The sequence below is a fragment of the Sebastes umbrosus genome, chromosome 21 (genome assembly GCF_015220745.1).
Source record: "Sebastes umbrosus isolate fSebUmb1 chromosome 21, fSebUmb1.pri, whole genome shotgun sequence".
NCBI classification, from domain to species: domain Eukaryota; kingdom Metazoa; phylum Chordata; class Actinopteri; order Perciformes; family Sebastidae; genus Sebastes; species Sebastes umbrosus.
In genome coordinates, this window is record NC_051289.1 from 10,137,890 (window position 1) to 10,152,191 (window position 14,302).

Consider the following 14,302-nt stretch of genomic DNA (forward strand, 5'->3'; position numbering starts at 1 on the left):
CCTTCATCAGAGACTCTGTATGTCTGCGTCAACCACATCAGCTCAGCTCAGAAAGTAAGACTTGCACACTTAAAATAACATATTTAAATGTATCGTTAAGGACCTTTCATTACATTTTATTGCTTTGAGTTCTCCTTGAATTAGATAAGTAGGCGTGGATGTGTTTTTTTTCCTACAAAGCTGTGCGTAAAAAGAGGCAACATTTGTATGGAAATATTATATTTAAAGACATAAACAAGACATATTTTTTTCCCAGAAAAACTTTTTTAAGATGACTAAATAGACTCCGAATGGCTCAGCAAGAGTTTTCCACTTTAGTCATACAAGATTTATTCAAAATACTCACAAATTACAAGGCAATTCGGTTACGCATTTTGAGTGCCGCTCGATTTCAGATATTCAAAAAAAAAAAAATAAAGAAAAAAAAAAAAATATCGACGACAAAGATACAAAATCACAAAATGCCCCACTTTGATAAAACATTTATAATTTCACGGTCGTATATCAAATACTGCAGGCTTTATGAAACAACTGACCCTCTGCACAAATGAAAAAAAAAACAATGCTGTAAACATAAAATGTACAAATAACTGCAGTAAGAAACTGCTCTTGGACACAGATCCTTACAAAAACTATCAACATCAACACATCGAAAAACTTACAAAATTTACAAATGTACACTGTTTGTCCTAATAATTGAAAACATGCACTTTGGTTCGATAATACAAAAAATATCAGATTGAAAAATAAATTAAAAACATATTGAAGTCAAAAACTCGAATTTACAAAATAATTTTACACCAACATGCCTATAAGCCTACAATAAAGTACCACATAGTCTAACGGATTTACACGACACTCTCTCTCTCCACAAGTGGGCCGTATAGTGTAGGCACTGAGCCAACCATTTTCAATAGCTTGAGGTTTGAAAATATATTTTATTTTGCCTGGAAATTAGCACGTCTTTAAAGTTGTGCACGTTTTGCAAGTTTTGCACGTTTTGCAATGTGGTTTTTGACGCGTCTCTTGGCTCTGGGTGTCTTGTTTGGTGGGCTCATCCAGAAGTGGACCAGTGGGCCTTTCACATGGCACATATAGAGGCACCCAAGCCAAACCATTTTCAATAGCTTGAGGTTTGAAAATATATTCTTTTTTTTTTATTTTGCCTGGAAATTAGCACGTCTTTAAAGTTTTGCACGTTTTGCAATGTGGTTTTGACGCGTCTCTTGGCTCTGGGTGTCTTGTTTGGTGGGCTCATCCAGAAGTGGGCCTCTCACAGGCACATATATAGGCACCAAACCATTTTTAATAGTTATAGGCTCTTGAAATGTGTCACTTTCTGACTTCTGTTGGATTAAAACGCGTCCCTCGGTTCTTGGTTTCTGTAAGGTGGCTCATCTGTGGGGTCTGGTGTGGATGGCCCACTGGGTGGTGTCTGGGCACCACTGGCACCTGAACTGTGGCACACGTACCATTCACTTAGATTCGCAGGCTGGGAGGCTCCAACCGGCTCCGACAGCACCGAGGAACCGGTGCCTCCTGGCTCTCGGCCCAGGTCTGAGGAGGGGGACACCAGGGACGGGGTGGAGGACTCGTACCCTGAGCTGGGAGGTGGAGACTTGCAGTGCACCTTCATGTGTTTCCTCAGGGAGCTGGGGTGCGTGTAGGACTTATCGCAGCCTCGCACTTTGCAGTTGTAGGGCTTATCGCTGGTGTGGACGTGGGAGTGCTTTTTCCGGTCGCTGCTGTTGGCGAAGCGTCTGTCGCAGCCGTCAAACTCACATTTGAAGGGCTTCTCACCTGTTAACAGCGATGGTGACACGTTAGAAATAGAAATAAAACAATAAATTTCACATTTTAAAAACTTGATAAATAACAATCACCCTATAAAGCATCATGATATTTATTTAACTATTTATTTATTTTAAAAAATTCCAACTTCTAACAGTACTTGAGACAAATATCTAATGTTTAAACAATGAAGGTAATTCCACTTTATGGGCATATGGGCTTAAAATAAGTTAAGCAAGAAGCATCCAACTATCTGTGACCCAACCCAAAAATAATAACAAAAAATAAAATTAAATCAATAAAATTCACATTTTAAAAACTTGATAAATAACGTTCACCCTATGAAGCATCATGATATTTATTCAACTATTTATTTTATGAGAATATTTTTCCAACTTCTAAAAGTACTTGAGACAAATCTCTAATGTTTAAACAATGAAGGTAACTCCACTTTATGAGCATACATGAGCTTATAATAACCTAAGCAAGAAGTATCCAACATATCTGTGACCCAGCCCAAAAATAATAATAAAAAATAAAATAAAATAATAATAATACAAAAATAACGTTAAAATATAAATAAATAAATTTCACATTTTAAAAAACTTGATAAATAACGTTCACCCTATAAGGCATCATGATATTTATTTAAATATTTATTTTATGAGAATATTTTTCCAACTTGTTTATTGTTTATTTGTTTTACACAATTTAAGACTATATAACATAACAAAAAAATAAATGAATAATTTACAGTGCAGGAAGAGGCAAAAAACCCACTGGGTTTATCTGAAGCCTCCACCTAGAGACACGATTAATTTAATGAAATAATATATTACATAATAGTGATAACAAACAATTAGCAACTTACAACTTCTAACAGTACTTGAGACAAATCTCTAATGTTTAAACAATGTGGGTAACCCCACTTTATGAGCATACATGAGCTTAACATTAAGCAAGAAGCATCCAACTATCTATGACCCAGCCCAAAAATAATAATACAAATTAAAATAAAATAATATTAATAAAAAACAATAAAAGCTGGTATAATTACAGCCACTTTAATTATTTATTTTTTAATTTTTCAAATATAATTTTATATATTATGCATTGTGTAAATACCCTTTTCCCCCCTACACTTTAAAAAAGTGTGCCTACTTGGACAGACATGAGTCTCAGTCTGGTGTAAACAGGAGGGCTGAACCCCCACTGTCCTGGGTCTATACCTGGCGTCTACATGCATCAAGGCATACGTCAAAACAGACAAGCTATGAGCACAGACATAGCAGGCCCAAAACCAACTGAAAAATAATGATAAATGAAAGTATAGCCACAGCCAGGCTTCACCCACTGTGTGTGCTTAAAGCAAGCCTGTCTTGCTATTTGAAATCCTGCTTCTGGACTGGCTCTAATTCTTGCGTCTTAATAATAACAAGTATTTCTACCTGATTATGACAGGGCAAAAAAAAAAAGACAGTCTGAATAAATTACACGGAAATCATCCACTGCTGATTTTTCTCCTCCGATTAAAGCTTTTGAGAATATGTAATTGCCTCTGTCTAATTACACTTGCGGGTTGAATATCAATTTGACCTTCAGCTGTTGGGTTGAGAGAGCCAATCAAGGATATTAGTGTAGTACAAGAAACCGTCGAGGAACAGACCCCAGGGGCAGCCCCAGTCATAACCACACTTTCGGATAGGTTTTAAACATGATACCAAAGACCAGGCCCCTTGGGAGTCAACACACAGAAATAATTTAACAGATTTGTACTTAGGTAATGTGAGCAAATTATATGAATAATACATAGGGGTGCAGAAATGGAGCAGAGGGGGGAGAGTGCCATGCAGCCACCGAGAAATAGGAATGTAAGTCATTGTATTCAAGTCTGACTCAACATTTCGAGGCCCCTTTTTCTCCTCCTCACTGGCTCCACAGAGGCAAGCAGCCATGTTATATGTTTTTAAAGTTGAATCAGAGCTGCTGCTGCTGCTGCTTCGAGCTGCGTTGCACACACACAAGTCAGATGCAGTCAGCTCTGCCAACCTGTTGGTGAATTATTTCAGCCGTCTGCACTTGTCAACTTGTTGCTTTGGCTAAAGGCTATCAAGAGCTGATCATTCCAAGAGTATTATTTCACCATGCATACATGTCATATCACTCTGGAGAATACAGCTAATGTAAGGCTTCAAATACTCCAACACATATATGCAAAATAAAACTACCCCCTCCTTTCTAGCTTTAAAATGCAATCCAACTATTATTTGTATTATTGATTGGAATAAAGGAGCATGCATAAGAGCAACAAGTGGCTGAAATAAAAAAAGCAAAACATCATCATATCACTGAATGTGAATATATACACCTTTCCAACTTGCTGCCAGTCATGTGTGCCATTGCACTAAACTACATGGACAAGACCTGACGTGGGCCTCACTTCTTTGTGCTGTGGTGTAAACAAGAGGTTGAACCGTCAAAACGCCTGAGTGAGCTGTATACCATAATCCCAAAGCTCAACCTTTTTTGCAAAAACTTGCAAGCACTGATGCACCTCATATAACAAACAGGTGGGCATGTATAGCTGTTGCTTGCTGATGTATCAGCAGCAGGTTGATTAATTACCCATCAGAGAATATTTTAAATGCTTAGGAAATTAAAGAAAATAGAATCAAAAATCATATCTGAAAATTATGCAAAACATCACTTCACTTGCAATGCCTCGATTTCAACATACTCCTGCTGGTTTACAAAGCACTAAATGTGTTTAGGGTCAAAGTACATTTCAGATCTTCTGCTATGTTATGAACCATCCAGACCTCTCAGGTCATCTGGATCAGGACTGCTTAGTGTCCCCAGAGTCAGAACTAAACATGCAGAAGAAGCAGCGTTCAGTTTTTATGCACCAAATATTTGGAACAAGCTCCCAGAAAACTGCAGGACCAACTCCAACTCTTTTAAATCAAAGCTTAAAACTTTCCTGTTTGCTGCTGCCTTTTATTAAACCAGATAATGATCTTATACTGCACTAGAGCTTTTACTCTTGTGTGTTATACTCTATTTTAGCTTCTAATCTAGCTTTTATTTTTACCTTGTTTTTATTTTCTAATCTTTAATGTTTTTATAACTGTTTTAATTATGTCTTAATGTTCTTTTGCACTTTGTCGCAATGTTCTTGAATGTTTATGTAAAGCACTTTGAATTGCCCTGTTGCTGAAATGTGCTCTACAAATAAAGCTGCCTTGTCTCTATTTTAATTTGCAGCTTTGCAATTTTATTTTTCATATTATAGAACATTTTTTTTCAACATTTCCCTATTATGAATATATATAGCCACTGACCTGTGTGCGTCCTTTTGTGAATCTTAAGGTTCTCGGATCTTGCAAACACTTTCCCACAGCCAGGGAACGGGCACGGAAATGGTTTCTCCCCGGTGTGCACTCGGATGTGATTCACAAGTTTGTACTTGGCTTTAAACGGTTTGCCTTCTCTCGGACACTCTTCCCAAAAACAGATATGGTTCGCCTGCTCCGGTCCTCCGACGTGCTCCACCGTCACATGCGTTACCAACTCGTGCATGGTGCTGTAAGTTTTGGAGCAAAGTTTCTTCGGCGACAGCTCCGGCTCCAGCCACTTGCAGATCAACTCTTGCTTTATCGGCTGCCTCATGTAGCGGAAAAAGGCACCGGCTCCGTGGTGGTGGTGATGAGGGTGGTGAGCGCTCAGATTCATGTTCAGATTCAGACCACCGTAGCCGGAGAACGGATCAGCCCTGGAGCTTGCCACTTGACTCAAGTGATGATCAGACCTAACGTACATTTCTCCAGGTAGTCCTAACCTTATTTGTCCATTCAACGCTTGGCCACCTGGTGATGAAGAAGCCTGGTCGTGGTGCAGTCCGGAGAAGAGGTTCCCATGCGCATCAGGGTGGTGGTGATGACCATAGTGTCCAGGATAGCTACCTGTTGTTGAGACAAACATTCCGTGGTGAGAGGCTGAACCAGCACCAGCACCAGCACCAACACCAGCAGTCTGGTCCTGCAGCACTGGCATGGCTTGAGCTGTCAGATCTCTCCGGATGAGGAAATCCCTACCTGCGGATAAAGCCTGGGCCGTGTGAGACATGGAATAAGGGACCGATGATGTCGCCTGAACCGGGCCAAAAGCTCCCGTTTGACTGGAGACCACTTCGCTGTGGCCTGCCATGTGATGATGGTGGTGATGGTGGTGGGGATAATGATGGGCTGGGCTGATTTTGAGGGCCGCGGAGTGCCCCATGTGTTCTGGCCCGAATGGACTCGGCCCCAGGCGGGGTTCCGCAGTAATCTCCCCAGGGTGCTGGTGAGCCATTGAGTGTGGATGGCTGCTGAACCCCGGGAAGCCTGTCACGCTCTGAGGGGTATGGTGGTGATGATGGTGATGGTGGTGAGCCCCTGCCAAGTCAACTAATCTCAGCGCCGTGTTCCGTTTGGAAAACGTAGGGTCCATCACGGGGCTTCCCAATGCATCCACGCTCATTACTTTTTTTTCCTAATTTTAGAATAACTTTTGACAGCAGGCAAAATAATAATGATGATGACAAATATATTTTTTTAATCGCAATGAAAAAAAATTTAAAAAAAAAATGTTATAAAGTTAAGTCTATATCTGCAGACTACATGGAATCCCCATTCGGTTGAGAGAGGCAGCAGCAGGACGCTTTGATACTGAATAGAGATTCATGGTAGGCGCTGCAGCCCGTGGAGCTAAACAATCACCCTGCGCTCTAATTGGTCAGAGCTCGGTGATTGACGTCACCAGTGACAGTTTTTCCAACGTGAAGAAAAATGTCTTAGTGACAGCAAAGCAGCCCAGCAGCGCATGCGCAGTGCCCTGAGGCAGAAAAAAAATAGTTGTTATGCAAAAGGTTATTGTACAATAAAAGTCCTAAAAAAAAAAGTTGATCCAGATATACAGTCGCCTTTTCTTTTTGTGTGGCAGCGGACACAAAAAGCTGCAGCGGCTATGAAACAGCAATTTGATTCTGCAATTACAAAACAGACCGCCTCGCAAGTGCATGCATATTGCCCAGTATAAAAAGTTGTAAAGGATCATAAATAATGCAGTGATATCTTCATTTTTGCAATGCGCAACTTGTGAAAGGACAACTTTACGCACAAATTACGCACAACTTTTACGCACGTAAAAAAAGGTCGGCGTCAAAAGAAAAACTCCACGTGGGAGTTTTAAAATAGTCCCGGAGTACATACCATTAATATGCGCTTTGATAAATACCCATATTTACATATCCAGCCGTACTATACAGCGTTGACTCGGTGCTCTGCTCGGTGGGATCCGTGTGTGGAGTGAGTGTGAATCAGGCGAGCTGCGGCCATTGTCCCGAGGGGGGGAAAAATGTAATGGACGGGACCTGTTGTTATGATCCGGGGTAATTTTGCTTTAGACCCAGGACGGCAGCAGATGAGGGTCACAGGAGGTGGTGCCGTTGCAGACTTAAAGTCCAAAATAAAACGTGTGTAAGTATCGGTTACTACAATATAATCCTACCGAGTGTAATATTTAGTGATTATTTTCTGCTTTTTGTTTGAATCAGAATCAGAATTAGAATTAGAATCAGAATCAGAATCAGAATCAGAATCAGAATGGTGTTTATTGCCAGGTGTAAGAGGTATACACCAGGAATTTGCTTTGGTTTTGTTGGTGCAAGTCAAACAGTATATAATAACAAAAGAATAGATAAAAACGTTAGAATAAAATAAGAATAAAAAAAATTGAATATCTACCAATATACAATATACAAAATAAGCTATAAACATGTTTAAACAGATAGTGCAATATTGCCGGTGTGAGTGCTTAAAAGAAAGATATATTATGGATCATAACAACATGCAGTATAAATTATCTGTTGGTTATTTTTTTTTCCATGTACTTTATCTTTTTAAACCATCAGACGACAAACATGACTATTTTAATAAATCAAATGTATAGTTAAAAAAATGTTGAGTAATGTTTGGATGTTACTGTACATTTGTTGTCTGTGACAAACATAGATGGCCGAAAATGTAACACATTTACTTGAATATCACAGCTGGGGAATTTGTTTAATATTTGTCTTGCATTACCATATTAATACTCTTATAATTAACTTATAATTAACAGTCATGACTTTATTGTTTTAAGTGAGTTATATCGTGTGTATTGCGACCAAATGAGGGAGGATGTTTGGACTGAACGCTTAGTCTTTGTAGTTGCAGACAAAAATAAATTACTGCGTGAAGCGACCTTAAAGAAGTTCACACAGAGTGTTGATCACTTTGATGCCAAATGTTAAATGTGTTATTTAACTTCTGCTGTGATCATAAGTCATTTGTGAAGGATTTAAGAGCACAACCTAAATTTATTTTGACAGGCGCTCGTCGGTATCTCAACCTCCTCACACTTTTAATTTCCCCTTGATGAGAAAATCAACTGGACATAATATGAATTGTGTTTTTGGAGGGTGTCGTTTTCAGATGTAAACCAAAGTAATTAACTGAATATGCTGAATAATAGGACACTCATTGGCTAATATTTTTTAATTTGAGAACAATAATTAAAAAAAAAATCCCTCTTGTTTTATTTTTTTCTCTGAATTGACTTGTCAAAATCTTTGCTGACAGCATCACATCAGAAATTGAGTCAATATTTTGAGTCATGACGGATCCAAAATAAGTTTATTAAATGGCCTTTACGCGTGGGGTTTCATGAGGCTCGCAGCTGTAACCTTCAGAGGCACCACAGCACCAGCGTAATGCAAAACTTTGAAGTGCTATTTATGGTCCAAGTTGTGCCTGCACTCACTCTTGAAGACAAGTAAAAGCAGGGGGTGTTGTATAAGATCCCAAACACACAAAAAAGTTGAATATTGTAGAAAGGTCTCCTAAAAAAAAACGCTGGCTTAGTTGCCTTCACTGTAAATCCTAAATCTCTCCAGGTAGCCATTTTAAATTCTGACTCCAGCATATTAGGATTCATGACACTAAACAGTTAATGGCGCATATTTTACTCATAAGGCTGAGATAAATATATCTTAATTTGTAGGCACATAAGTGGCACTGCAACTTTAAATGCACTTGCAAAGTTATGTATAATTCCAACAACTTTTTTCTTGGCACACAATTTCCAATTTAGCCTCACTTGTTGCGAGTATATGACCTCCAGTCTTGGCTCTCCTTCTTTTTTTCAATGATATGCCATTCTTACCGTTTTCCACCTGTTGAAAGATCCCTCCAAATTTTTGCATAGCAGAGTAGAGGGCTCAAGTTGAAGGTGTACTTGTTAAGCTGAGAACAACCAAAACGTCCCCTCTTTCCTTGGTCTCCCAAGACTGACTTGGAAAACGCCTTGTAGAAAGTAGCCTAGTAGCCAAGAAGATATTTTAATGGTTCGCATGGCACGTCTGTGCATGTGGCTTTGAACTCTAGCAGCCGGAGGTTCCTGCAGAGAGCGCCGCAAATCCCACTTGATAACTTCGACAACCCACAACGTTTTACACACAGGCTATGCATCACTGGCCTGCATGCACAAAAAAAAAAAAATGAATAAAAGTTGCATCAAGCACAGCCAAAACTGGTGATGGATACATTAGGAGTATAATAGTGGATCCAAGTTAAATATATTCAAGGTAACCTTTATGAACGTGCTGGTGAGCATGATGATGTGGAAATCGAAAGCACAGATGTTCCACTTGGTGTTGAGCTCCAGTGGTTGCAAAAAAACGTTGTGTTCAGGAGAGACAGAGCTAAGAAAACACACCACACAACAAAACGTGGATGTGGATTCACTTTGTAGTAAAAGGGATAAGTTGATAATAACAGAGCTTTAAAGGGAGTGATGACAGTAGGCAGACTTCATATCAAACCTCAAGGTTTCTAATGGGCTTTCCTGAGAATAGGCGTAAAAACTCATATCTCCATACCTGGTACCTGACGCACGTAATGAGGGTCCACCTATAAGGTTTGTTTATCATCCTGTCAGTCCATCATAGTTACAATAAATTAAATTATTGTGGTAATTGATCCTTCTTGCATATAGATAGATAGATAGATAGATAGATAGGTGCGTAATTGTGCAAAAACAAATAAGGTTTGTTTATCATCCTGTCAGTCCATGAAAGTTGCAATAAATTAAATTAGTGTGGTAATTTATTCTCTTGCATATATATGGATAGATAGATAGATGGATAGGTAGATAGGTAGATAGGTAGATAGATAGATACGTGCGTAATTGTGCCAAAACGTTACCAATTGCACCACCAAATGGTTTGACTTGGTGATCTAATGTCCCCATGCAGTTTAACAAAGACAATGTGACACATGTGCTTTCTAAAACTGTTACAGAACGTGCTCTGACTTTCTACAAGGCCTTGTTGTGTTCCTCAACTTTTTTTTTTTTTTTTTTGTTATTCAGCCCCTTTTAACCAAATCCACAGTCAGCAATCTCACAATATCTTGGGATTGATGATGCAAAGAGGTCCAATAGAAGTGTGGGCCCCGCACCGCGGATTGTTATTTGGTGGAGTGGATGTTATTGGGGGGAAAAAGGCTCCTCCTCCAATGAGCGCGCGTCTCTGGGGCTCACGTGACCACCCCTCCCCTCCTCTCCCCATTCATCAGGGCTGGACTGTGTTTGTCTTTTCAATTCATTTATCTGCAGGAATGATTGCGACTATCAGTCTAGAGCTCACCGCCTGACTGAGGAGGTGAAAGTTGCGCCACAGGAAGATAAACCGCAAAAAGACAATATTGCATGTATGTATACATGGTTTTGAGTGTGTGCATCGGATGCGCACTACTACTACTACTATAGAGGGGGATTCCTTGCATCTTAAAAAAAAGTAAACAGGTTGGATTTCAGAGTTTTGCTCAGTCGAGTAAAGAGATAGAGAGAGAAGAAGGTGGGAGGAAGAATATCTGCGCGTGATTTTTTGATTTCTGCTCTCAGTCGTCTCCGGCTTCGAGTCTAGACTGAAGATGCTCTTGGACGCAGGACCGCAGTATCCCACCATAGGAGTCACTACTTTCGGCTCCTCGCGGCATCACTCAACAGGCGAAGTCACAGAGAGAGAAGTGGCGTTGGGGATAAATCCCTTCGCGGATGGGATGGGCGCCTTCAAAATAAACCACACATCCCACGACATCGGCTCCGGACAAACGGCGTTTTCCTCCCAGGCGCCCGGTTACGCAGCAGCAGCCGCGCTCGGACACCACCACCACCATCCGACGCACTCTTACTCCACGGCGGCTTTCAACTCCACCAGGGACTTTCTCTTCAGAAATCGGGGTTTCGGAGACGCCACTGGAGCTCAGCACAGCTTATTCGCGTCTGGAAGTTTCGCAGGACCACATGGACACTCGGATGCTGCTGGGCACCTGCTCTTCCCAGGGCTGCACGAGCAAGCCGCGAGCCATGCGTCTTCCAACGTGGTCAACAGCCAGATGCGCCTGGGCTTCTCTGGGGACATGTACGGACGGGCTGATCAGTACGGCCACGTTACGAGCCCGAGGTCCGACCACTATGCGTCGACCCAGCTGCACGGCTACGGCCCCATGAACATGAATATGGCCGCGCATCACGGTGCTGGGGCCTTCTTTCGATACATGAGGCAGCCGATCAAGCAAGAGCTCATCTGCAAGTGGATCGAGCCCGAGCAGCTGACGAACCCGAAAAAGTCGTGCAACAAAACTTTTAGCACCATGCACGAGTTGGTGACCCATCTGACGGTGGAGCACGTCGGAGGACCCGAGCAGACCAACCACATCTGCTTCTGGGAGGAGTGCGCCAGAGAAGGGAAACCATTCAAAGCCAAATACAAACTTGTGAATCATATCAGAGTACACACCGGAGAGAAGCCCTTTCCGTGTCCGTTCCCAGGCTGTGGCAAAGTATTTGCACGATCGGAAAATCTAAAAATTCACAAAAGGACTCACACTGGTAAGATATTTTTTTTTATATACTTCCAAAATCCATGTTGACACATATCCTTATCCAAAATATGCATGCGATCCGGGGGGTTATTATTTATTAGGGGCAGCTGGAGTTTCTTCAACTGGCATGTGATTCAGTGCAGTTGTCAACAGAAAATATTTCACATGTTTTATTTTAAAGTCTTGCAATTTTTTATGTTAAAAGTCTTGTGATACATTTAATTAAATGAATTAATCCATAAGTGGCTTAAATCAAATTAAATTCTAGTCAATAAGTAAGTAGTCTGTCAAATTTAAAAGTAAAAAAAGAGGCTGCCTTTTTTTATTCTTCACCTTAAAAAATCCTTAAATACAATAATGTATAATGTGTAATTTTGGGATCAAGTGTTAAACGTTGTGTTTATTGTTTTCTTTATTTAGGTGAGAAGCCTTTTAAGTGTGAGTTTGAAGGCTGCGACAGGCGATTTGCAAACAGCAGCGACCGCAAGAAACACATGCACGTCCACACGTCTGACAAGCCCTATCTCTGCAAAATGTGCGACAAGTCATACACACATCCCAGCTCCCTCCGAAAACACATGAAGGTAAAATCAATTTTTATATATATATTTGTTTCTCAGTGTTGTTTTAATATAATTTATAAAATGTTTTTTTTTGCAGCTTTGCCTGCAAATGAGAATAAAATAAAATATTTGTGTAATATTATGAGACAGCTTTTATTATTATTATTCTTTTTTTTTTTTTTTTACAGAAATAGAGAAAGTTAATTTGCTTTGACACTTTCTTTCTTCCTTTCCTTTCAACCGACAAATCAGATTAAAATCTTAATAAGAATATTTTTTTTCGCAGATGTTCAAAACAGTCAAATTAGTAGTTTTTAATTTGTTTTGATTCATTTCTTATGTCTGGAATTTGCACAAAAAACAAACCGAGGGACAAAACCATTTTTAAGCAGTATGCTTTTTTATAACATTTTTCTTATTGTTGAAGGTCCACGAATCCACCCAACCAGCACCGCAGCCATCTCCAGCGGCCAGTTCAGGGTACGAGTCGTCCACACCTCCCACTATAGTATCACCGTCCACAGAGAACCAGAGCAGCAGCTCCATATCACCAGCAGCCTCAGCAGTACACCACACAACCAGCCACAGCACGCTGTCGTCAAATTTCAATGAATGGTACGTGTAAATATTTTTGAAAAAAAAAAGGAAAGAAAGAAAAAGACTGCAGAATTAAAAAAAACAACTTTGCTTGGAATCAAAGACTTTTATTAAGTCAGCCAGTGAGACATGGACTGAAAAACACACAGGAGGCCCAATCGATCATTTAAAGGCTGTCTTATTGTGAAAGGGAATGCATGGACTAAAAAGGAGCCACCCAGTTAAACTTTTTTCCCCCTTCAATATTTCTTTATTTTTACTGAGAGACTTGCTCAAAAAGAGATCTCAAAAAAGCATGCTATCTCCGGGTAGACGCCTGAATTTTTGTACATAAGGATTTCACCCAAGTTGGAAAAAAAAATGTAATATTTTATTTTGTAAATAGTTCTATCACAGTTTTAAGGGAATTTGTGAAAAATGTTGGTCCCTAGATATATGGAGAAATGAGATGGTTTTAAGAATATTTGCGATGAATAGACTTCATTGAAAAGAATGTTATAGTTGTGAACCAAATGTGAATTATTCAGTATTACTACAGTCTACACGTCGACCTAACCGACTCTTAGTATTAATGTGCTTTTGTAGCCTATTCAGTGCAACATTTTCGTCCAAGGTCCAGTTTGAGTAGCACAGTATCATTGTTGTTATTTAATGTCATGTCGATAAATCGTGTAGTGAAAGCCTGAAATTCCGTGTCAATCTGTTTATGTACGTGATAAATATAAAAAATCTCTGTCAATTGCTTTGTCTGAAAGGAAGTATTATTATTACATGTAAGTAGCTCAATTTTCCATATTTATCCAGCATGTAAAGGACCGGTAACATGTTAGAAATGATCGGTATTTATGGAGAAATGCGCTCGTATGTAAAATTTAGTTTACAAAAAAATGTTTGGATACATTTTCGTACTATATTAAAGGATTAAAAAATACAATAATGCAAATGAGGTTATTGGTTTCATTGGTTGTTGATCTCAACATGGGTGCTGTGTGAAACTAATTCTTTTATATGTATCAAAAATATCCTAATTAGCTGCAGCTTTTTTTCACCATAATAATGCATTTAGCACGGTTTCCATAGAAGAGTTATTGCATTTTTTAAATGCACAAATAATTTGCAGTGTGTGTGCATGCTTTTTGCAAATGTGTGTGTGAGAGAGCATTTCATTTATTGTGTTTTAAACTTCCCTGGCAGTCAATGAGAAGTAAATCCACTCCCCCCTTTTCTGCATCTTCTGTTTATCCAAAATTAACATCCAACACTTTGCCCTCCAGTAATGTGCAAATTAAATCGATTAATCACGCCGGTTGTTCCTCGGTTGTAAACCGGGATAGTTTGCGTTTACTTAATTGTTCGGGAATCTAATTTTCAAATCTAATTTATTTT

The 14,302-nt window shown here is 39.6% G+C and overlaps 2 protein-coding genes across 5 annotated transcripts; one reads left to right on the plus strand and one right to left on the minus strand.

Annotated features, from left to right (window-relative positions):
• Positions 1–305: 305 nt before the first annotated feature.
• Positions 306–9,168, minus strand: zic4 (zic family member 4). 3 transcript variants are annotated; one of them, XM_037757039.1, is made up of 3 exons: positions 9,034–9,168; positions 5,133–5,753; positions 306–1,800 (listed from the first exon to the last, which is right to left on the minus strand). In XM_037757039.1, exons 1-3 carry the CDS (start codon positions 9,071–9,073, stop codon positions 1,355–1,357), a joined length of 1,107 nt encoding a protein of 368 aa, XP_037612967.1. In that variant the 5' UTR covers positions 9,074–9,168; the 3' UTR covers positions 306–1,354. The 3 variants fall into 3 exon arrangements, with proteins under 3 accessions (XP_037612967.1, XP_037612966.1, XP_037612965.1); XM_037757038.1 differs by lacking the exon at positions 9,034–9,168 and adding an exon at positions 5,886–6,362; XM_037757037.1 differs by lacking the exon at positions 9,034–9,168 and having other exon boundaries at positions 5,133–6,362.
• Positions 9,169–10,275: 1,107 nt separating this feature from the next.
• zic1 (zic family member 1 (odd-paired homolog, Drosophila)) lies at positions 10,276–13,849 on the plus strand. 2 transcript variants are annotated; one of them, XM_037757041.1, is made up of 3 exons: positions 10,276–11,763; positions 12,177–12,340; positions 12,744–13,849. In XM_037757041.1, exons 1-3 carry the CDS (start codon positions 10,803–10,805, stop codon positions 12,942–12,944), a joined length of 1,326 nt encoding a protein of 441 aa, XP_037612969.1. In that variant the 5' UTR covers positions 10,276–10,802; the 3' UTR covers positions 12,945–13,849. The 2 variants fall into 2 exon arrangements, with proteins under 2 accessions (XP_037612969.1, XP_037612970.1); XM_037757042.1 differs by having other exon boundaries at positions 10,293–11,763; positions 12,747–13,849.
• Positions 13,850–14,302: the final 453 nt, after the last annotated feature.

What these genes read in the sequence shown, in the direction of transcription:
- zic1 (XM_037757041.1), top strand. Translation starts at nt 10,803, where the DNA reads ATGCTCTTGGACGCAGGACCGCAGTATCCCACCATAGGAGTCACTACT. An exon ending in TCACAAAAGGACTCACACTG is followed by an intron (nt 11,764 to 12,176) that starts GTAAGATATTTT and finishes TTCTTTATTTAG; the next exon opens with GTGAGAAGCCTTTTAAGTGT. An exon ending in CCCTCCGAAAACACATGAAG is followed by an intron (nt 12,341 to 12,743) that starts GTAAAATCAATT and finishes TTCTTATTGTTG; the next exon opens with AAGGTCCACGAATCCACCCA.
- zic4 (XM_037757037.1), bottom strand. Translation starts at nt 6,309, where the DNA reads ATGAGCGTGGATGCATTGGGAAGCCCCGTGATGGACCCTACGTTTTCC. An exon ending in TCACAAAAGGACGCACACAG is followed by an intron (nt 1,801 to 5,132) that starts GTCAGTGGCTAT and finishes CGCTGTTAACAG; the next exon opens with GTGAGAAGCCCTTCAAATGT.